This window comes from Palaemon carinicauda, chromosome 23 (assembly GCF_036898095.1).
Source record: "Palaemon carinicauda isolate YSFRI2023 chromosome 23, ASM3689809v2, whole genome shotgun sequence".
Taxonomy (NCBI): Eukaryota; Metazoa; Arthropoda; class Malacostraca; order Decapoda; family Palaemonidae; genus Palaemon; species Palaemon carinicauda.
Window position 1 is genome coordinate 77,843,995 of NC_090747.1, and position 22,419 is coordinate 77,866,413.

The 22,419-nt window shown below is 46.7% G+C and overlaps 1 protein-coding gene across 3 annotated transcripts in view; it reads left to right on the forward strand.

Moving 5' to 3' along the window:
- The window catches only part of LOC137617195 (cilia- and flagella-associated protein 298-A), a 144,101-nt gene that overhangs the window by 17,731 nt on the left and 103,951 nt on the right, over positions 1–22,419 (forward strand). For all 3 annotated transcript variants that reach the window (XM_068347089.1, XM_068347091.1, XM_068347090.1), the window contains exons 2-3: positions 4,395–4,546; positions 15,122–15,260. In XM_068347089.1, coding sequence (XP_068203190.1) covers positions 4,408–4,546; positions 15,122–15,260 — 278 coding nt within the window. In that variant the 5' untranslated portion in view covers positions 4,395–4,407. The remainder of the gene's footprint in view (positions 1–4,394; positions 4,547–15,121; positions 15,261–22,419) is intronic.

A 22,419-nucleotide genomic window follows, 5' to 3' on the forward strand; every position in this document is an offset into this window, starting at 1 on the left:
CTAACTTCTCTAGGGAAATTAGTTCCCAATGGCCGTCTACGTATTTGGTCTCTACAGTGGCACCTGAAGACCTTTTGGTCTCAGCATCTAGACCCACCGAACACCTTTGTGCCAGTAGGTCAAGAGAAGAAGAGAGACCTGAGTTGGTGGGTGTCGGACAGCAACCTGCTCAGGGGAGTTGACCTTCTGTCTCCTACCCCTGATTTGTTGCTTTCCTAGATGCACCAAAAGAAGGGTGGGGGCTCATCTGTTATACTTCATGGCATCCAGGCTTTGGTCTGAAACCGTGTAACAATGCCACATAAACCTCTTGGAAATGAGGGTAGCTATTCTCACCCTCAAGGACTTCCATCGGCTCCTTTCAGGGCACTTCGTAGTGCTGATGAGTGACAGCACTACGTTGGTGTCACATAAACAAACAAGGAGGTACTTTTTCACAGCATCTATGCCAACTGGCTGTGGAAATCCTCAGATGGACAGAAAACAACTCAGTAGCCCTTTCAGCCTGTTTTGACCCAGGCAAGAATAATGTGTTGACGGTCAATCTGAGGACTCAGAAAGTAGGCTCTGAATGGTCTTTGAAACAACAGATAGTCAACAAAGTTTTTACTTTGTTGGGTTTGCCGACAATCAACTTGTTTGCGACGTCTAAACTGGAATCTTAACGGTGTACTGCTCTATAGTACTAGATCCCCAGGCAGTCTAAGAAGACTCCTTCCAACTTCCATGGGACAGGATATATGTCTGGGTGTTTCCCTCCTTCTGCCTAGTAAGGAGGCTTTTGAACAAGGTTAGGGCATAGCTAGATTTCTCACTGACCCTATTACCTCCGCTGTGGCAACCTGCAGTATGGGTCTCAGACTTGCTATATCTGCTCACAGGGACACTGAGGGAGGTCCCTCCACTTCCCAATCTTCTCAGACAACCACATATGGAGATCTTCCATCAAGTGATCCCATTGCTTTGTCTTCACGCCTGGAGGTTGTTCAGCAACTACTCGCAAAGAAAGGCTTCTCGAGACCATTTGCAAAAAGAAGGACAGGATACCTCCAGGAGTTGTTTTGCTTTAGTACTGTATTTCAGGCAAAGTTGTTCGTCTGTTTTGGTGGGTGTTGTAGACGGGGTAGCTCTCCTCTTAGTGCCACTTTACTAACAGGGTCTAGTTGTATCTCAGGGAGGAAAAACTTTTTCCAGTTTTGGCAGTGAAAGGCTATTGGTCAGCTTTGAGCCTCATTTTCAAGCTGAATTTTGTTAACATTTCCTCCTCGACAGATTTGTCTCTCTTCATACATAATTTCGAGCACGCATGCCCTCAGTCGGAAGTCAGACCACCTCCTTGGAAAGTAGTACAAATTCTACGCTCACTGAAAGGGGCTCCATATGAACCTCTTCGTCAAGCATCAGATCGAGACATGACCTGGGAAATGGTATTTTTACTAACTCTGCCCTCTACCAAGAGAGTCAGCGAGCTACATGGTCTATCCTACGACTTCGCCCATTCAAGGGGAGGGGGTCAAGTGACACTCCGTTTCATTCCTGAGTGTAGCCAAGACTCAAAATCTGGCTGTAGCAGATCCTAGATTTGGGCTCTTCCAGATTGAGAATCTCCATTCCGTAACAGATAACCCTGATCAGCACTCTGCCCTGTAAGGGCAGTGAGGAAGTATTTAAGAAGAACCTCTAGAACCTGCAAGCAGATCAGACAGGTAATCAAGAGAGCCATTCCACCAGGCTCTTCACCTTCCAGTCATCATCCCCGTCCTCATGACGTCAAGGTTGTCAGCACATCCCTGGTGTTTAAGAAGAATTTCTGTGTGACGTAGGTGTTAAAAGTGGGTGTGTGAAAATGGCAAACAAACCGCCCACTACAGTACTTGCAAGACATAACCCACAGGAACCTAGACATGATTACTTTAGGTCCTGTGGTGGCTGCACAATACGTGGTTAATAATACCTCAGCTCTCTTGTAGGACAAATAGCAGTTGATTGAGGGCAGATGTTACATGTGAGTAAGTCTAGGATGAATGTGTGAGCGACTGGCCACTTCCTATTCCACCCTCCCATCTCTTGGAGCTCAGCATCTGAGGAACTCTGCAAGCTAACCTTCTCCAACTGCAGGTGGATACCAATCCCTTTCTGTAGCCTGATATTCAGTATGCGTATATATTTGTGTCCCCATTCTCCAAGTGAGGCGGAGTCGGGCAATGTCTAGGTTAAGTGAGGAGCTTAGCTGCAATTTTACGCTTACCTGGTCAAGTCACATTGCTAAATTCTACACTAGTACCAATTGCCCAGGCTGTCCATCCTATTAGGATCATGAGGTGTCAGGGTGCCCTCTAAACAGCTTGTTTGTAGCACAATGTCACCCCGGGACAGTCTTCAGCCAGTTGGTTTTAGGACTTCCACCAACCATGGAATGAGTCTCTTACGCAAAGAGTGTAAAGTTTGTATATAGTGCTGGAGCAAATGATAAATTTGAAATAATTTATTTATATTTTTTCTAACCATTCAAACCTGGCTATCTTTATACATACTGGTCCTGCCATCACCTTCCCCCCTCTCGCAATTGCAAAGTGATGATTGTTTACTAGTGTTGGTGTGAGTGGGGTGGCTGGTGTACCCCCGCTAACCCCCTTTGCTATCTTGCGGAGGGTAGTTACACCTTGCATAAGTTTTAATGGCTAGTTTCAACTATTGCCAAAATAATACACCTGCATAAAGAGCTCCAGGTTTTTATAGTTATAAAAAATACAAATAATTCCAAATTTGTCATTTTTGTCATTGAAATTTATACTTTTAAAGTCTTAATGATTTAAAAAAAAAAATCATGCATAGTGTTACTGTATTGCTTGAAAATGATCCTGCCCAATTTTCTAATGCGTTATATTTACAATCCCAAACAAAATTAGTTTAGATTAGTTTGTGTTGTGCTTATATGGCCTTAACTAAGGCACATATTTATAAATATAGCCCATTGAGTAACACTATTCCTTTGAGTTGTCAAATGAAAACATAACACTATGAATGATGTTTCTGATAAGATTTTAAAATTTGTATCCATATATTGCATTTCCAGATTGTCAACTCTTCCATGCAAATATATATTGTGTAACATGTATATATAACTTGAATCAGCTGTTTGAACTAAGATTATCTATCAACTGCACCTTTGCATGAACCTTTAAGGACCTCCTCTCACTACTACATCACTACCGTAGAACCAATAACACTATAGCTTTATATGAATCTATTAGCTGAGATAAAGGTACATTTCACAACTCTCGGTAGGAAAACAGGAGTTATCAAGCATATAGAGCATATCCTCCTACGAATACAATCCTACACTGGTAAACATTTGAGATTTGACTACTAGCTAAGGATGGAGCTATGATGACTGGTAATGAGCCAAAATACTAATTAGTTCATTAAAACCCTGCTGAAGCTATAATACCATTATACAATCCAAAAGAAAGAAAGCATCCTATCTATAAACTATGAATAGTTTAACAACATAGCTGATTGTCGTAAAAGGGATTTTTTGGAAACCAACCAGCTTATCTATAGTTCTTATACTACTGGCTACTTTTAGAACTAACTTATTGAGGAGAAGTTAGTAGAATTGGGAATCAGTCTACTCTCTAGTTCTCAGTAACTTTACACCACCATAAGCTTATTGATAAAACATATTCAACATGCAAGTGTACATTTGTCTGGAGAGAAAGGTATGCTATATGCCACCTTATAAGATCACTTCCTTTTCAGTGCTTTCCTAACAAAAAGCTTATCAAATTATTTATAAAAAAAAAATATATAAATCTCGCCTAACCATTAGATTTATAATACAGTAAAACCTTTCCTCAAATTAGGGAACTGTTTTAATCCCTAAGTCACTTAGTCTGAATGGCAAATGGTGTAATAGGCCTACATCTGCTAGGAGATCCATTCTTACCAAATTCTGTTGACCAACTACCTTATTAACTAGTCCAATTCCATTCCTATTAGTTACCAATAACTTGGTTTTATTACCAACTTGGGGTACTGTACCTTAACTTCTTTTGCTATATGTTTTTCAAAACACTTAATCATAAAACTAGATAGAAAGCTAAAAGTGGTTAGTAAATTAATAGCTTTAATGGTTAAAGAAATATGACTACCAGGTAAAGTTCATTTAGATAATCTATTACATTACTTTCATTTTCTTTTTTATCATTGTTAATGAAATTTGATTGAGATATTACAAGTGTAAAATAGTGTTATGTTTTAGGATTTTATCAATGGCTAGTGGGCCATAGGCAAGTTTATTGTAAAACTTTGCTAAGATCCCACCCTTGCCCCATTAGTCTTGATCCTGAAGATGTATTATGTTAATTGATTTTTTATATTTTGTTTTGTAGCTCATGAATCAGTATGGTAGTACTTCATATAAAACAAGGAGATGAAAGCCAGTTCCTACTCGAAACATCAGTGCAGGCTACTGTTGATGATACGTTGAGAAGAATTGTGATGATTTTCAATGGAAGGTTGAAAGTCTACCGTATCTGTGCTGGTAAGTGAAACCATAATTTTTGCAATAGAGCAATTCATTTTGGTAATTACTTGAATTTCATAGCACTTTAATTCTTTGAAGCAATAGTTTCTTGACAATAAAACTAAAAGTGACCATTCTGTCTGTACTCTATGATATCAGTCTCCCTAAGAGGCCTGACACCGTATTCCAATTAATTCTTCAGAAGTCGCCCCCCTCATTGAAACACACAGGGTTTCACCATAACACTTCACCCAAAAGGTGCTCGCGCGAGGGTTGTAACCTCAGCATTCCATGCTTTTATCTTTCTCTGGTATAATTGGAAGGTTTTATCAGAAAAGACATACAAGAAGGACTTTTCACCTGGCGCCACAGGTCTCTCCCCAGAAATAGATTTTTCCTTCGTCAAAATCCCTTTATTCTTTATTCGAGTAAAAATCCTCCCACCAATGAAGAACCATTAAAAGTAGGGAAGAAGGAGGAAGATTCTTTAAAGTTCAGTTTATTATCTAAATAATTACACCTGAAATTCAAAGTGCTGACTACCACTTGCTTTGGATGAAAGGATGGGAGTAATCCAAAACCAAAATTTCTATTGATAATTAAATGAAAACAACCTCATGCTAAATTTTTTTTAACACATCTATGGTAGTATAAGAGAATGTGGCACATCCTGACTTTGCTTTTGAAAGCGAGGAAAACAATTTTTAATAAGTCTTACCCAATATTCATTGTGCTATAGATTTTGTAAGGTGTTTCATTGGCAAACTCAAAATTAGAGGATTAGTAATGGGTTTGTATAACAAGCTCCTCTATGTTATACATTGAGAAGTATTCCTACTCTAAATGGCCACTAAAGGGTATTATCTTGAAACTACTATTCTTGTTTTGTCAACCACTATGTTGACCAAGCTTTTTTTTTTTTTCCTTCATTTCGGGGCATCCTGTTATACCTCCAAGGAGATATAACATTTCTTATTTCTCTCATTTTATTTTCAAGTAAACCATCCAAATGCCGTTGCCAATTATAATCATTAAAATTCTTAATTGTAGGTAAGAAATCATTACTGGGAATGGGATTCCTTCTTGGTAGCAACTCAGCTGCAGCATTCTTGACCAGTGAATATGCCTTCTCATTTCCAGACACACTTACGTGTGCCAAAACCCAACAAAATCGAACTCTTATACCTTTCATACCAATAATTAAAATCCACTCTAAAATCTTTTAAACTGAAGGATTATTGGAATTAAAAACTTCTAAATCTTGTAGGACACTTCTTGCATCACCAAAAATAGTAAAATTGCCCTCTTCTTGTAATGCTATTTTCTCCATAGCTGTTAGTATGCCATATAGGTAGGCTGTTATATGGGAGCTGTTATATATAAAAGTCGATTCCTTAAGTTCTGCGACATGTTCCATGAAAAGACACCTGGCTTCTATGTCAGTCATATTCTTTTTAAGGTCAATAAAATTTTTTTTTACAAAAAGACACCTCTGTTAATTTCCATTGAGGTGTTGAAGATACCTTGGATGGAAGCACCTTACTTTTAACTGTATCAAGACTGCTTATCAGTAGTTTCCTCCAAAAACCATAAGGTTGAGAGGATTTTGGGTGCATTTTAAAGTATGTCGAGGGCTTTGCAAAGCTTGCAGTCTGACAGGCTAAAGAATTAGGAAGCCTTTGCAACCTAAACCAATACCGAATAAAAGACTTTTGGTAAAGGTCTAACGGTAATTCTCCAGCGTCAACAAGGAGGCTTGGAATAGGCGAAAGTTCTAAATGCTCCAGTTGCCAATCTGATACCAGTATGATGTATAGAATCTAAAATCTTTAGTCGACTTGGAGTGGCTGAGGAATATATCTCACACCCATTACTAATTTTTGAAAAAACTAAGGCCTTATATAACTTTAAAATAGTTTTACGGTCTACCCCCCATGATGTATGGGAGAAAACTTTTAAAAGCTTCTAGGCATCAAGACATTTTGCTTTTAATGATTTTCTAGTGAGGAACCCAAGTCAACCTACAATCGAATATCAAGCCTAAAAACCTTGCTTCACTTGCACATGGAATCCGTTGACCTTTGATGTACATATCAGGGTCTGGATGTTCTCCCTGAATACGACAGGAATGGACAACAGTAGTTTGTTCCGTAACTGACATACAAACCAAGCTATTTAATAGGGGTTATTACTTTCGGCGTAGCTGAAATGACGAGCCATTAGAATTTTAACGAGGGTTTACTACCCCACCGCTAGGGAGGGTAGCTTGCTCCTCCCCCCCCCCCCACACAGACCTGTGCTTGAGCCCACTTTGCTCTTGGCTCGGGTGGTAGTCGGACGTGTCCGCTTTCATCCTCGCCTTTCTGACAGCCATTTAATGCTTTTTGCTTTTCCTTTTACTGTACAGGTGTGTTTGAAGTTGGCCTCTGCTATCATGCGAAAGTGTCCTGGATTACCTGACCGCCCTTGTGGCCCGTTTATGTTGGTGGTCAATACGGACCCTCACACCCTTTGTCCTTATTGTAGGGGCCAGCGGTGTGATAGAAATAATAAGTGTGGTGAGTGTAGGGAGTGGTCTACCTCTCAGTAGGAGAGGTTTTCTTGGCGACAGAAGAAGTCCTAACGGGATATTTCTCCTTCGAAAGTTTCTTTGAAAGGAGAAAATCCCAAGGGCTCTTCTTCCGTTGCCCAAACCTCCTCCGAAGCTCCGGCTCGATCGGTTTCTTCCGAGAAACTGTCAAGTGGTAGCGTAGGCCATAGTTCTGTTGCCTGATCTCGGGGTTCGGGAGAGGGAGTTGCCTCCCATTGCGAGGCAGCTCCTTCTCCTTCCCCGGGGAAGGATTTAAATCTTTATATGTCTAATAATGATTTATTTCAGCTTTGGTCTTCCTTGGGGCTTGAGGGTTCGCCCTCCAAGGAAGCCTTGTTTGACATGATCCGGTTGGGGGCCGCTGTCAAACAATCGCCGACTTTGGTAGAGGTTGATCCTCTGTCTATCGTCGACGTTGTGGTGGCAGAGGCTTCCGATGCGGTATCTCAGACCTCTGCTCGTGATCAACCTGTTGTAGCTGAAGGCTTAGTTCCTCCCTCTGCTCATCCTTCGAGGGAGGAACTAAGTCCAACGGTCTCTCCTGCAGGTGATTCTCCCCCTCGGGGGAGTTCACTCACGGAGACTCCTCTTCGGAGGACTGCTGATGGTCAGTCCGCTGACCCCACGGCCCCCAGAGGGCACATAAGGCGTAAAGCCCGCCTTCCTCTTCGCCGGAGAGGCCTTCCTTCATCTCACAAGGGTGTGAGGAGGCGCCTCTTCGGTTCATTGTCTCCGCAGTCTGCCGCAGAGGAACCTCAACATCGTTCTCCGACTCCCAGCTACAACCCTGGACCTCTCTGCAGATCGTTCGCGATCCCCTTCGGTGGAAGGTCGTCCTTACAAAGGACACGTCGACCTTCCACCTGTCAGACCTGCCGACCTGCCGTCGCCGTTCCTGGCTGGTGACGCGCTGTGGGCGCCAACACATCCTGTTGTGAAATAGGCAACGGTCCCTTCGGGGCAACAAGGGCGTATGCGCAAGTTAGCACATACGTCCCTTACGCGCCAGCGCTCACCTGCGCGCCAGCGCTCATCTACGGAGGAGGTTCCTATTAAAGCGTTTCAGTGCTCACCTGCGCGTCAGCGCTCACTTGCGCGCCAGCACTCACCTGCGCGTCAGCGCTCTCCTTATCGCCAGCGTGCTACTGCGTGCCTTCAACCTGCTGCACGCCATGCGCGCCATTGTTCTCCTGCGCGCCAGCGCTCACCTACGCGCCAGCGCTCTCTTGCGCGCCAACGATCTCCTGCGTGCCCACAATCTTCTGATCTGCTCGTCAGTGCTCGCCAACGCGCCGTCATTCTCCACCTGCGCGCCATCCCTCGCCAGCACGCCTTTGCGCGCAGTCTCCCACTCGCGCCCACGAGGTTGCGCACACGCGCCCTGCGCGCCCACGCCCATCTCTACAGCCTGATGTGTGCGCCCAATGGTATCATCGCCCGCACGGGCTCTTCAGCCAGATCCTGCGCGCGCGAACGTTCACTTTCGCGAGCGCGCAACCTTCCTTCTGCGCACCCTCTGCTTTCTCCAGCTTGCGCCCCTGCGTGCCATCGCTCGCCCGCGCACCCTCGCCATCGCCCTCGCGCGCGCCAACAGTCACCCGCGCGCGACCCAGGGTATTTTCCATCGTGCAAGCGCCAGTACGCTCCCCTGCGCGATCATCAACCCCCCCCCCCCCGCAAGGGCAGAACAGCTTGTTCGCCGGGGGGAGGGGGGGGGGGTTCCAGAAAGGTCCCGGGACATTTCTTCTCCTTCATCTTTGTTTCGGGCGAACCCCCTTTGGTAACTACTCCCAGGGATCGGTCGATCCCTTTCCCTCCAGAGGGAGTATCTGAAAGCGCAGCCATCAACCAGCGGCCTTGGGGGATGCTGGTCAGAGAGGTCATGCAGGCGTTTAAGCCTGTTTTCTCTGACCAGGCCCACTAATCCTTGATAGCTTCTACTCCCCTGAAGAGGAAAAGAGGAGTTTCGAACGTGGTATCTTCTCCGAGGGCGAAGCTGACTCCTCGTAAGTCCTTGAGGAAGGCCTCCTCACCCCCCCAGACTTTCTTTCCCTCCCCTTCGGACGAAGACTTCCCGTTCTCAGGGGAGTCACGTGAGGTGAGGCGTTCCCCCATCGCACCAATGAGGGAAACCCCACCTCGCGCTGGAAAGTCTTCTCGGGTAGGGGTGGAGAAGAGCCTCCCACCGTCGTTGTTGGAGTCTTGCATCCCTCCCAGGAGGGAGTCGATGGACTCCAAGACTGTACCGAAGTCGTCATCAAGGCTTAGACCGGAGCCAGCCAAGCACTCGGAAAACGTCCATGAGTCCGCCCAAGAAGAGCCTTTGGGGACAGGAGACTTCGCTGCTAGCCCTTCAGGAGGAGAGCTACAGGAATCAGAACATGCGTTCTGGCAGGATCTGACCCTTATGAGGAATCTCAATGGGTTTGCTGATCCAGAGATTCCTCCTCGTGAGGATAAAGATACGGTCTTGGACCGAGTCCTTGTGACTCAAAAACCCTCGAAGGCCAGTGCGGCTTTGCCCTGGTCTCGAGGGGTCAAGAGTGCCAGAGACAAGGTCGAAGTCCAGCTCTCCGAGCTTGCCTCCTCCAGCCGATCCAGCGCCGGCAACAAACTCGTCCCACCTCCTCGTGTCCAACAGAGGAGGTACTTCGACATCGTTGAGGAGACTTGTTTGGCTCTTCCCCTTCACCATTCGTTGGAAGAGCTTACCAGGGGAGTTCCTCTTGAGAGACTTTCCAACCGGCAGGTCTCGTTCTCGGCTATGGAGATCATTAGCCAGGAGAAGGTGGCGAAGTGTGCCATGCAGGCCACTTCGTGGCTGGATATCTGGCTAGGGACCCTAGGCATCCTGTTACGTTCGGAGGATTTATCCAAAGAAAGTACCAGGATGGCTATGGAGACCTTTTTACTCTCAGGCACTCGCACGATCGAGTTTCTAACCCACCAAGTCTCGAACTTGTGGGCTAACACCATCTTGAAACGTCGAGATGCAGTGTCCGAGAGGTTCCATCAAAAGGTCCCTAATACCTGGATCAGCAGGCACAGGCATTCTTCCGTTATGGGGAAGAGCTTGTTTGAGCCTAAGGACGTGGAGCAGGCAGCTGAGAGGTGGAGGAAGTCCAACCAGGACTTTCTCCTACATAGGGCTCTAACATCGAAGCCCTATAAACCTCCAGCACCCCAGCAGCCACGTCCTACTAAGACCACGAAACCGGCAGCTGCAGCGAAGATGGCGGTGTCTAAGCCCTTTCCTGTCAAGGACAAGAAAGGCAAAAAGTCCTCCAGGGGAGGCAAGAACCCTAGAGGGAGCGGCCGAGGTCGCAAACACTAGGATTTGCAGTCCCCCTGCATGTCCACCAGTGGGGGGATGCCTACAAAGTTGCACGGACAGGTGGCAGCAACTCGGGGCCGATTCCTGGACGATATCCGTAATCAGTCAAGGATATCGCTTCCTGTTCACAACATCTCTATCTCCCCTGACAGCGGATCCAGTGTTGTTGAGCTCCCTTGCCATGGGATCGGCAAGGGGGCAAGCCCTTTGGGCAGAAGTCGAGACCATGTTGAAGAAGGGCGCTCTCCAAGAGGTCCTCGACGGGTCTCCAGGCTTCTTCAGTCGACTCTTTCTTGTAAAGAAGGCGTCTGGAGGCTGGAGACCAGTCATCGATCTCTCAGCTCTGAACAAGTTTGTCAAGCAAACCCCGTTCAGCATGGAGACGGCAGACACGGTCAGACTTGCAGTGAGACCGCAAGACTTCATGTGTACACTGGACCTGAAGGACGCGTACTTCCAGATCCCAATCCATCCGTCTTCAAGGAAGTACTTAAGATTCAGCTTAGACAACAAGGTTTACCAGTTCAAGGTGTTGTGTTTCGGTCTCTCCACAGCACCACAGGTTTTCACCAGAGTGTTCACCCTAATATCGTCGTGGGCACACAGGATCGCCATCCGTCTCCTCCGTTATCTGGGCGACTGGTTGATCCTAGCAGACTCGAAGTCAGCCCTTCTTCGACACCGAGACAAATTTCTGGGACTTTGCCAAGATCTGGGTATCATGGTAAATCTCGAGAAGTCCTCTCTGCTTCCCACTCAAAGACTGGTATATCTAGGCATGTTCATAAACACCAATCTCCACAAAGCCTTCCCATCAGACGACAGGATAGCAAGGCTGAGGAGGGTCGCAAGCCCTTTCCTCAGACGAGAAGAACTTTCAGCCCAATCGTGGTTACGTCTCCTCGGTCACCTCTCATCTTTGGCCCGTCTAGTTCCCAACGGTCGCCTCAGGATGAGATCCTTCCAATGGTGACTCAACTCTCGGTGGAATCAGGGTTATGATTCCCCGGACGTCTTGATCCCTATGGGTCCTGCGGAACGGACGGACCTCCAGTGGTGGGTGACAGACGAGAACCTACGAAGAGAAGTGGATCTTCTCGTCCTCCCCCCGGATTTGATGCTGTTTTCGGACGTCTCAAAGAAAGGGTGGGGCGCCCATGTTCTGCAACACAGGACCTCAGGCCTGTGGTCAGAATCAGAAAAGCGCCTCCATATAAATCTGCTAGAAATGAAGGCCGTATTCCTGGCCCTTCAACAGTTCCAACAATACCTGGCGGGTCACTCTGTGGTGGTGATGAGCGACAACACCACAGTAGTGGCTTACATCAACAAGCAAGGAGGTACCTTTTCAGAGCAGCTATCCCATCTCGCAGTAGAGATACTGAGATGGACCGAAGTCCACTCGATTCCACTATCGGCACGTTTCATTCCAGGCAAGAGGAATGTGCTCGCCGACAGTCTTAGCAGACCGTCTCAGATTGTGAGTACCGAGTGGTCTTTGGATCATCTAGTAGCCAACAAAGTCCTGACTTTGTGGGGTTCCCCGACTGTGGATCTGTTCGCTACAGCGCTGAACTTCAAGCTTCCGCTTTACTGCTCCCCAGTCCCGGATCCCAAGGCGCTCTGGCAAGAGGCCTTCCAACAACGGTGGGACAACATCGACGTGTACGCCTTTCCCCGGTTCTGTCTGATAAGGAGGGTGCTCAACAAGACCAGAATATCAGTCAATCTATCGATAACCCTTATAGCTCCGCTATGGCATCACGTGGAATGGTTTCCGGACCTTCTGCAACTCCTAACGGAACTTCCGAGAGAACTCCCTCCGCTACATGAGCTACTCAAACAACCACATGCCAACATCTTCCACAAAGCCGTAACTTCGCTACGACTTCACGCCTGGAGACTATCCAGCATCTCGCTGAGAGAGGATTTTCGCAACAAGTTGCGGTCAGGATGTCTGGACATCTGCAAAAGTCATCCGCATCTGTCTACCAGGCAAAGTGGAGAGTCTGCTGTGGTTGGTGTCGTGGAAGGGGTATCTCTCCACTATTCCAGCAATAGCGGAGTTCTTCGTGTATTTGCGGGAAAAAATGCGCCTTTCAGTCTCGGCAGTGAAAGGCTATCGCTCAGTCTCAAGTCTAGCCTTCAGGCTCAAAGGAGTGGACATTTCTTCCTCGCTGGAAGTTTCCCTACTCATACGAAGTTATAGACTTACCCTCAGTTGGAAGTGAGACCTCCTCCATGGAACGTGGTTCAAGTTTTCAGGTCTCTTAAGAGACCTCCCAACAAACCATTACGCCAGGCTTCAGATCGCCACCTAACTTGAAAGACGGTGTTCCTACTAGCTTTGGCCTCGGCCAAGCGAGTCCGTGAACTTCATGGTCTCTCTTATGACATCGCCCATTCAAGGGGATGGGGGGAGGTAACGTTCAAATTCGTCCCTGAGTTTATTGCTAAGACTCAGAATCCAGGGCTGCCGGACTCTCGGTTTGACTCCTTCCAGATTTCGAGTCTTCGTTCTGTAACAGATGACCCAGACCATCTCCTACTGTGTCCAGTAAGGAGTCTGAGACTATATCTCAAAAGAACGGCTGCAGTACGTCCCCAAGTGCAGGCATTGTTTGTGAGCACTGGGAGAACTAAGAGGAGGGTTACCAAGAACACCATTTCGGCATGGATTCGTAGGGTGATCCATCTGTCCCTGAATCTAGACCCTCCTCCGTCACGTCGCCCTAGAGCACATGACGTCAGGGGCGTAGCTACGTCCCTGGCTTTCAAGAAAAACTTCTCAGTGACGCAGGTGCACCAAGCTGGGGTGTGGAAGCGTCAGATGACCTTCACAGCCCACTACCTGCAAGATGTGACCCACAGGAGGCTCGATACATTTTCTATCGGCCCTGTGGTGGCTGCACAACAGCTGTTTTAAAACCTCAGGCTCCTTAATGGACAAGTAGCAGAAGGTTGAGAGCATTGTTACCCGGTCTTAGTCTGCATGAATGAAAAAGTATGTCTGGCCCTTATTCTTTTCTTCATCCTCCCCTCTCTTGGGGAAAGCAGCATCCTGGGTTCTCTGCACAGCTGACCTCGAACCACTGCAGGTAAACCATGTTTCCTTGTGTTCCTAGTATTAAGCTAATACACTACTGTCCCGTCCCCATACCCTGACGAGGTGGTATTGGGAGAGTCCTAGCCTAAAGTTTCCATTTAAAGGCCAACAGGTCAACTTCCTAGGACGAGTCACACTTCAGACCTTCACACACAGCTTATGTAGGCCGCAGCCCTTGCGTAGCAAGGTTCTAGCGAGGTGCAGGGACTCCTTATTGTTGAGTGCTGACACACTCAGATACTGAGTCCCCGGACAAAGCCAAAAGCCAGTACTGGCCGGGACTTTCCACCCTTCCTATTGGGTGAGTCACCCATATTAAATAGCGTGGTTTATATGTCAGTTACGGAACAAATGACAAATTCGTAGATAATTTGTATTTTTCTTAACTATACAAACCTTAGCTATTTAATCAAACTTGCCCGCCAGCCCTATCCCCCTTGAAGTCCTACCTCTAAGCAAAGTGAGCTCAAGCACATGTATGTGTGAGTGGGGGGGGTGGGGTGGTAAGCAAGCTACCCTCCCTATCCCCCGCTAACTAGCGGTGGGGTAGTAAACCCTCATTAAAATTCTAATGGCTCGTCATTTCAGCTACGCCGAAAGTAATAACCCCTATTAAATAGCTAAGGTTTGTATAGTTAGGAAAAATACATATTATCTACGAATTTGTCATTTTGCTTGTCGAGAACTTAACCCCATTCATATCAGCCCACTGAATAATTTTGTCAATTGCGAGTTGTAGTCTTCTCTCAACCATTGCCATTCTAGCTCCAGCAAATGATATGGAGAGATCATCAACAATTAGTGTTGAGAGAATGTCTTGAGGAATGACTGAGGATATCCCTTTTGGGTAAGGTTGTGAATGGATTTAAGTACAGAGGTTATGTTTTGGCTGATGAATTTCTAACCAATACTGACGAGGAGATTAGCGGCCTAAATTTTATATTGGGTACCAAATCCAGTTTTTGTCTTCCATAAAGTAAACACTTGTTCGGTGCAGAGAGCATATCAATGTATTCTCAAACCTCTGCAGGAGTATTGTTTCAAGGTAAGTTAACACAAATGCTAAAGGATTTGTCACATTTGCCTTATGTGGGACATTGTTTTAATGGTGCGGTAAAAATGTCGGATAGCAATTTGCTTAAGGGTATGAATGTCTCTGGTAACCCTAATAGTAGTAAATTTATCTTTGGAGTTGTGATTTTAATTTTGAACTTTTCAACAGGTGACATAAACATTGTAATGGCAAAGAACCTCTTTATCGGAAAGAATCTGAATTCTAAAAGTATTCTGTCTCTCGAACTCCAGGGTATTGATTTACCTGCCGAGTGCTTGGTGTACTTGCATGTGGAATTAGCAGGACACACTTGTGTTAACCCTATTAGAATAGTCGACTTGCAGGTGTGTGTGTATATATATATATATATATATATATATATATATATATATATATATATATATATATATATATATATATATATATATATATATATATATATAAAAGTTAATATGTAAAGAAATAATTGATCTTTTTCATAGGCAGATTTTTATTTTATTTTCATTCAGAAATGGAAATGCTAGCAGAATATGGCCCTTCATTGCCTCCTGAGATGCAGGGTTTAACAGAAGAACAAATTAAGGACCTCAAACTTGAAGATGAGTGGGCTGAATTATGTATTCCAAGTGGAGGCTTCCGTATAAACAAGTATGTGTGATGCTAACTGTTGTTATTAAACAAAATCAATTTGATTACCGTACATGTTAAAGATTATTTCAGTGAAGCTTACCTGTGAATCATATTGCCAACATCTACAGAACAGCTTTTAAACCTTGAAATGAAAAATAATTTTTCCTTTCCCAATCCCTATAACCCTCCCCTTTTGAGTCCATTTGGCATGGTATCATGACCCATGGTTCCAACTGAAAACCATGTTCCATAGTCCTGGAGATCCACCTAAGCCCTGTAACTCCTTTTATTCACATTGATGATGAGTGACAGTTGGCCTTAATGTGTCTCCCCAATTAGTTTTAAATTTTGTTTGGTTTGTTTTATGTATGCTAGATTAATTGTAGTATAACATTACCTGAAAGTAAGTCGTCTTCTAAAAACAATTTTTGTGCCAAATTCTCCATTTATAGGCTGCTATTAGGAAATTTAGACTGTTATACCCTTTGTGTTATCAAAAGACATATTCACATACCCTTTGTGTTGTGGCCAAAATGTTCCAAGAATTCAGATAAACGTGTGTATATAAGCAATTTTAAAAGTAATATGCATTTTTCCAGGCTATACAAACCTGAGTCCTTTAAAATAGGGGAATGTCATCAGTGCAGTTTACGAAGCAATTGAAATCGTTAGTGATGTAGTTAATGACTTTCGACCTTCACCTCAGGACTGAGAGTGGTGGTTGAGTTGCTAAGTTCAACTTCACAGGAATCAGGTTTGTATGGCTAGAGAAAATACAAATTAATTAAAAATTTTATTTGTTCCTTCAAATTGGTGGTAAGAAAGTTGCCTAGAATCAAATTGGTTCTTTCATTTTCTCCCCTGGAATATGCCATTTTCCTTGGTCCCATACAAGAGTGAGAGAAGTGACGCCAGCAACCTTCTATCAGCCCATTATAAGGATTAGTAGGCTGATGGGGCCAGGCCAATTCTTGGTTATGTACTTGGTACTCAGTCAATGAATATCTTTCTGTGTTGAAGCCTTGTGACAGAGAAGAGAGCTCTCAAACTCAGGGAAACTTTTCCCCAGTTTGACTCTAGATTTTTCTTTATACTGTACTCCATTTCTACTTCTCTTATTTACTTTGTCCTCTTAATTTTGCCCTTATTTTTTCTTTGTTTATTATAATTATTAGTGATTTTTCAATATTAAACTTACCCGATAATCATGTAGCTGTCAACTCCGTTGCCCGACAGAATTCTATGGAGGGATACGCCAGCTATCACAATACTAGAAGGGGGTGTACTTACCAGCGCCACCTGTGGCCAGGTACTATAGTACTTCTTGTTGACACCTCCTCAATTTTTCCTCTGTCGTGCTTCCGGCAAGACGTTCTGGGATACGCTTATGTTCTTGGAGTATTTTCACGGCTTTTGGTGAAGTATTTCTCTTTGATTTCGGCTGTCGCTTTACTGGAAACCTTCTTATATTAGCTTAGATAGCTTTTATATAGTCCTGATTAACGGTTAACGATCTTTTGCTTGATTTTGAAACCCCACTTGGCTAACTCTTTGGATTCAAGATGTCTGACATTTCACAAGCCCCCACCCATAGGCGATGTAGGTCTTGTAATAGGCGTATTCCGAAGGCCTCGGTAGATCCTCACACCGCTTGTTCTGACTGTAGGGATAGGCCCTGTCAGTTAGAAAATCGATGTGAGGAATGCGCCGGACTTTCGGAACTTGATTTTGTCCGTCTTTTGAAGTATTCAACTAAGTTAGAGAGAGGCAGAGTTAGGAGGAGTTCTTCTCACTCTTCACTTTTTTCCTCACCTCATGATCCCCTACCTTTTCCTACCCCCGTAGTGGCTACCCCCGAACCTACTATTTGCCCTCAGCCTGATATGTCTGTTGTTTTGCGTGCTATTCAGGCCTTAGGCGATAAAGTAGAGTCAGTGGTTAGCGATCATAAGTCTCTTATGGCCGAAGTCAAGGAACTTAAGGTCAAGAGTGCAGTGGGTGGTATTAGTGCCAGTGCTGTGACGAGTGCTAGTGTCAGTGCAGTGCCAAGTGCTAGTGTCAGTGTCAGTGTGGTGCGTGAGGATACTTCTGTGCGTGCCAGTCGTCCTCCCAGTCCGGGACCTCTTGCAAGCTCCCAAGCCCAGGGGAGAAGCAATGTCGAAGGGCAAAAGGGTTCGGCAGGCCTTGATCGGCGCACAGAAGTATCCTCGGTGGTTGCGGGGGTGTCTTCCAGAGACCGTCACTCCCACCTGCAGACGATTGAGCCCGTCTTTTACTCGTCCGCTGATCAATTGTCAGGGAAGAAACGCTGGACTCAGGTCTCTAGACCACTCAAACGCAGAGTCCAGTCCGCGAGTGCTCAACCGGGCTGCAGTCATTGGCTCAGCTCTGACTCGCCGCAGTCATCAGTCGACTGCACTCCGCCCAAGAGGAGTAAGGTTCTGCCGCAACAGATCTCTGCTGTTAAGGCTTTGCCTCAGCAGACCGTAGTGTCTGCCGACCCCAAGTTGACTCTACTGCAGTCCATGCAGTCACAACTTTCGGTCTTGATGCGTGAGTGTCGGGCTGAGAAGGTTGCGCCTCCGCCTCCGCCTGCACTCGCTCCGCCTGCGCTCGCTCCGCCTGACCGCAGTACCGCCTGCCAGGCGTACGATGTTGAGCCACGTTCTGAGTTTACTGTTCCCAGTGGTGTACAGCCTCCGCCTTCCTTAAGGCAACCTCAGCAATGGGATCAGGAGGCTTATACCTCTCTTCCTCCGCTTCCACTTGCTGCTCCACCAGTGATGCAACACTCGGTTGAGGTACAACTACCTCTCCCATCCATGAGTCAGTCTCCTCAGCTCTCGCTGCAGCGAGCTCAACCCTCCGCAAGGCAAGCACCACAACACCTTAGCCTTGCGCCTCAGGAGCCTCAACTCGCGAGACATTTACTACGTTCTGCGCAGCCTCTACCTCATCGCTCTCCGCTCACACCGCAGGAACAGGAACTTGCTACTCCGCTTCCGCCAACCACTCAGCAAGCGCAACCCTGAGTTCAGCCACTCATGCCAGGAGTCAGCCTCCTCCACCCATGCGCCTACCTTCTGCTTCTTCTTTTGTTCAGCCTTTGCAGTCTGAGCCTCAGGTGTTCCCTCAACAGATTCTTGAAGAGGAAACCACTAATATTGTTGTTCCAGCTCGTTCTGACTCTGCTGTTCAGCATACCTTTCCGATCTCTTCGCTACACTCTGGTGATGAGGCGTCTGATGATGAGGCGGCACACCTGGATCCCTCATCAGACGTGGATGAATCCAAGTCTTCTCCGCCTTCTATTGACTTTCGTAAGGTCTTGGCTCTGTTTAGGGAGGTATACCCAGACCACTTTGTCTCTGCTATTCCCCGCTCTCCACCATCTGAGTTTTCGCTGGGCATGCAGCCAGCTAAGTCTACCTATACTAAGCTAGTCCTAGCAAGGTCCTCTAAGAGAGCGTTAAGGATCTTAGGGGAGTGGTTGCAGACTAAGCAACACCTTGGCAAGACTTCGTTCATGTTTCCTCCGACTAAGCTCACTTCTAAAGCGGGCGTTTGGTATGCCACAGGAGAGGAACCAGGCTTGGGAGTACCTGCCTCTGCCCAGGCTGACTTCTCAAGTCTGGTAGACTCGCCTCGTAGAACTGCAATGAGGCGCTCTAAGGTTTGCTGGACCTTCTCAGACCTTGATCACTTCCTGAAGGGTGTTTTTAGAGCATTTGAGATGTTCAACTTCCTAGACTGGTGCCTGGGGGCCCTCAGCAAGAAGACCTCCCCTGCGGACAAGGATTCTGCCATGCTTTTAATGTCCTGCATGGATAAGGCCATTAGAGATGGATCTGGCGAGCTTGCGTCGATGTTTGTATCAGGGGTTCTTAAGAAAAGGGAACAGCTTTGTACCTTCCTTTCCTCCAGCATTACACCTTGTCAAAGGTCTCAACTCCTTTTCGCTCCGCTCTCGAAGTTCCTCTTCCCCGAAGAGCTGGTTAAGGACTTGTCTGCTGCCCTGATACAAAAGGACACACATGATCTCGTAGCCTCATCGGCTCGTAAGACTAAGGTTGCTACCTCAGTCCCCAGGACTTATCGCACCCCAGTGGCTGATACTCCTGCTACGAGGTTCATACCGCCCTTTCGTGGTAGAGCCCCCAGCCGAGGAAGCTCCCGTCCAGACTCTTCCAGGAGCAAGTCTAGGAAAGGTTCCAAGGCCTCTAAAGGAAAAAACTGACTCTCCGCATCTCCAGACAGCAGTAGGAGCCAGACTCAAGAGCTTCTGGCAAGCCTGGGAAAAGAGAGGTGCAGACGCCCAGTCTGTCAGTTGGCTGAGGGAGGGTTACAGGATTCCATTCTGCCTCAAACCCCCTCTGACCACATCTCCCATCAACCTCTCTCCCAACTACAAAGAAGAGGACAAGAGGCTAGCTTTGCACCAGGAGGTGTCGCTACTTGTGCAGAAGAAGGCAGTGGATATAGTCCGGGACCATCAATCCCCGGGCTTCTACAACCGTCTATTTCTGGTGGCCAAGAAGACAGGAGGTTGGAGACCGGTGCTGGACGTCAGCGCGCTCAATGCGTATGTCACCAAGCAGACGTTCACGATGGAGACGACGAAGTCGGTCCTAGCAGCGGTCAGGCAGGAGGACTGGATGGTCTCGTTGGACTTGAAAGATGCCTACTTTCACGTTCCTATTCATCCAGACTCCCAACCTTTCCTGAGATTCGTTTTTGGAAAGGTTGTCTACCAATTCCAAGCCCTGTGTTTTGGCCTAAGCACAGCTCCTATGGTGTTCACGCATCTGATGAGGAATATAGCAAAATTCCTCCACTTATCGGACATCAGAGCCTCCCTCTACTTAGACGACTGGCTGTTGAGAGCCTCCACGAGTCGTCGCTGTCTGGAGAGTCTCAACTGGACTTTGGACTTAATCAGAGAACTGGGTCTGTTAGTCAACATAGAAAAGTCTCAGCTCATTCCCTCCCAATCCATTGTGTACCTGGGAATGGAGATTCGGAGTCAGGATTTTCGGGCTTTTCCATCGGCCCCCAGGATAAGCCAAGCCCTAGATTGCATCATGAGCATGCTGAAGAGGAGCAGTTGCTCGGTGAGACAGTGGATGAGTCTCACAGGGACCCTTTCATCACTGGCCCTGTTCGTCGAGCTAGGGAGACTCCACCTCCGCCCTCTTCAATTCCATCTTGCAGCTCATTGGGACAAGGGTTTGACTCTCGAAGCAGTCTCTATCCCAGTCACCAAAGAGATGAAGACCACTCTCTTGTGGTGGAAGAACAATCTCCTTCTCAGGGAGGGCCTATCGTTGGCTATTCAGACCCCCAATCTTCATCTCTTCTCAGATGCATCGGACTCGGGCTGGGGTGCGACCTTGAACGGACGGGAATGCTCGGGAACGTGGAACGAGGAACAGGGAACGCTCCACATCAACTGCAAGGAGCTACTAGCAGTTCATTTAGCCCTGCTGAACTTCAAGTCCCTCCTGCTAGGCAAAGTGGTGGAGGTGAACTCAGACAACACCACAGCCTTGGCTTACATCTCCAAGCAAGGAGGGACCCATTCGAGGAGCCTATACGAGATCGCAAGGGACCTCCTCATTTGGTCAAGAAGTCAAAACCTCACTTTGGTCACGAGGTTCATTCAGGGCAACATGAACGTCTCAGCAGATCGCCTAAGCAGAAGGAATCAGGTCATTCCCACGGAATGGACCCTCCACAAGAGTGTGTGCAACAGACTTTGGACCTTGTGGGGTCAACCTACCATAGATCTGTTTGCCACCTCCATGACCAAGAGACTTCCGCTGTACTGTTCCCCAGTTCCAGACCCTGCAGCAGTTCATGTGGATGCTTTTCTGCTGAACTGGTCCCATCTCGACCTTTACGCATTCCCACCGTTCAAGATAATAAACAAAGTCCTGCAGAAATTCATCTCGCACGAAGGGACACGGCTGACGCTGGTTGCTCCCCTTTGGCCTGCAAGAGAATGGTTCACAGAGGTACTTCAATGGCTAGTCGACATCCCCAGGACTCTACCTCTAAGAGTGGACCTTCTACGTCAACCTCACGTAGACAGGTTGCATCCAAACCTCCACGCTCTTCGGCTGACTGCCTTCAGACTGTCGAAAGATTCGCTAGAGCTAGAGGCTTTTCGAAGGAGGCAGCCAGTGCGATTGCCAGAGCTAGAAGGGTTTCCACTCGTAGAGTCTACCAATCTAAGTGGGAAGTCTTCCGGAGCTGGTGTAGAGCCAATTCAGTATCCTCTACCAATACCTCTGTGACCCAAATAGCTGACTTCCTATTACATCTTAGGAATGAGAGATCCCTTTCAGCCCCTACGATTAAAGGGTACAGGAGTATGTTGGCTTCAGTTCTCCGCCACAGAGGTTTGGACCTTTCTTCCAACAAGGACCTTCAAGACATCCTTAAGTCTTTTGAGACTTCTAAAGAGCGTCGTCTATCCACTCCAGGCTGGAACCTAGACGTAGTCTTAAGGTTCCTTATGTCACCTAGGTTCGAACCTCTCCAGTCAGCTTCCTTCAAGGACCTTACACTCAAGACTCTTTTTCTCGTCTGCCTTGCAACAGCTAAGAGAGTCAGTGAGGTTCATGCCTTCAGCAAGAACATTGGTTTCACGACCGAATCTGCAACATGTTCTTTTCAGCTCGGATTCCTAGCAAAGAACGAACTTCCTTCACGTCCTTGGCCTAGATCGTTTGAAATACCTAGCCTCTCCAACATGGTAGGTAACGAACTAGAGAGAGTTCTTTGCCCTGTCAGAGCTCTCAAGTATTATCTTAATAGGTCTAAACCTATTCGAGGACAGTCAGAAGCCTTATGGTGTGCCATCAAGAAACCTTCGAGGCCCATGTCCAAGAATGGGGTTTCGTATTATATAAGGCTTCTGATTAGAGAAGCCCATTCTCACTTAAAGGAGGAAGACCTTGCATTGCTGAAGGTAAGGACCCACGAAGTAAGAGCCGTAGCTACTTCGATGGCCTTTAATAAAAACCGTTCTCTGCAGAGCATAATGGATGCAACCTATTGGAGGAGCAAGTCAGTGTTTGCATCATTTTATCTTAAAGATGTCCAGTCTCTTTACGAGAACTGCTACACCCTGGGACCATTCGTAGCAGCGAGTGCAGTAGTAGGTGAGGGCTCA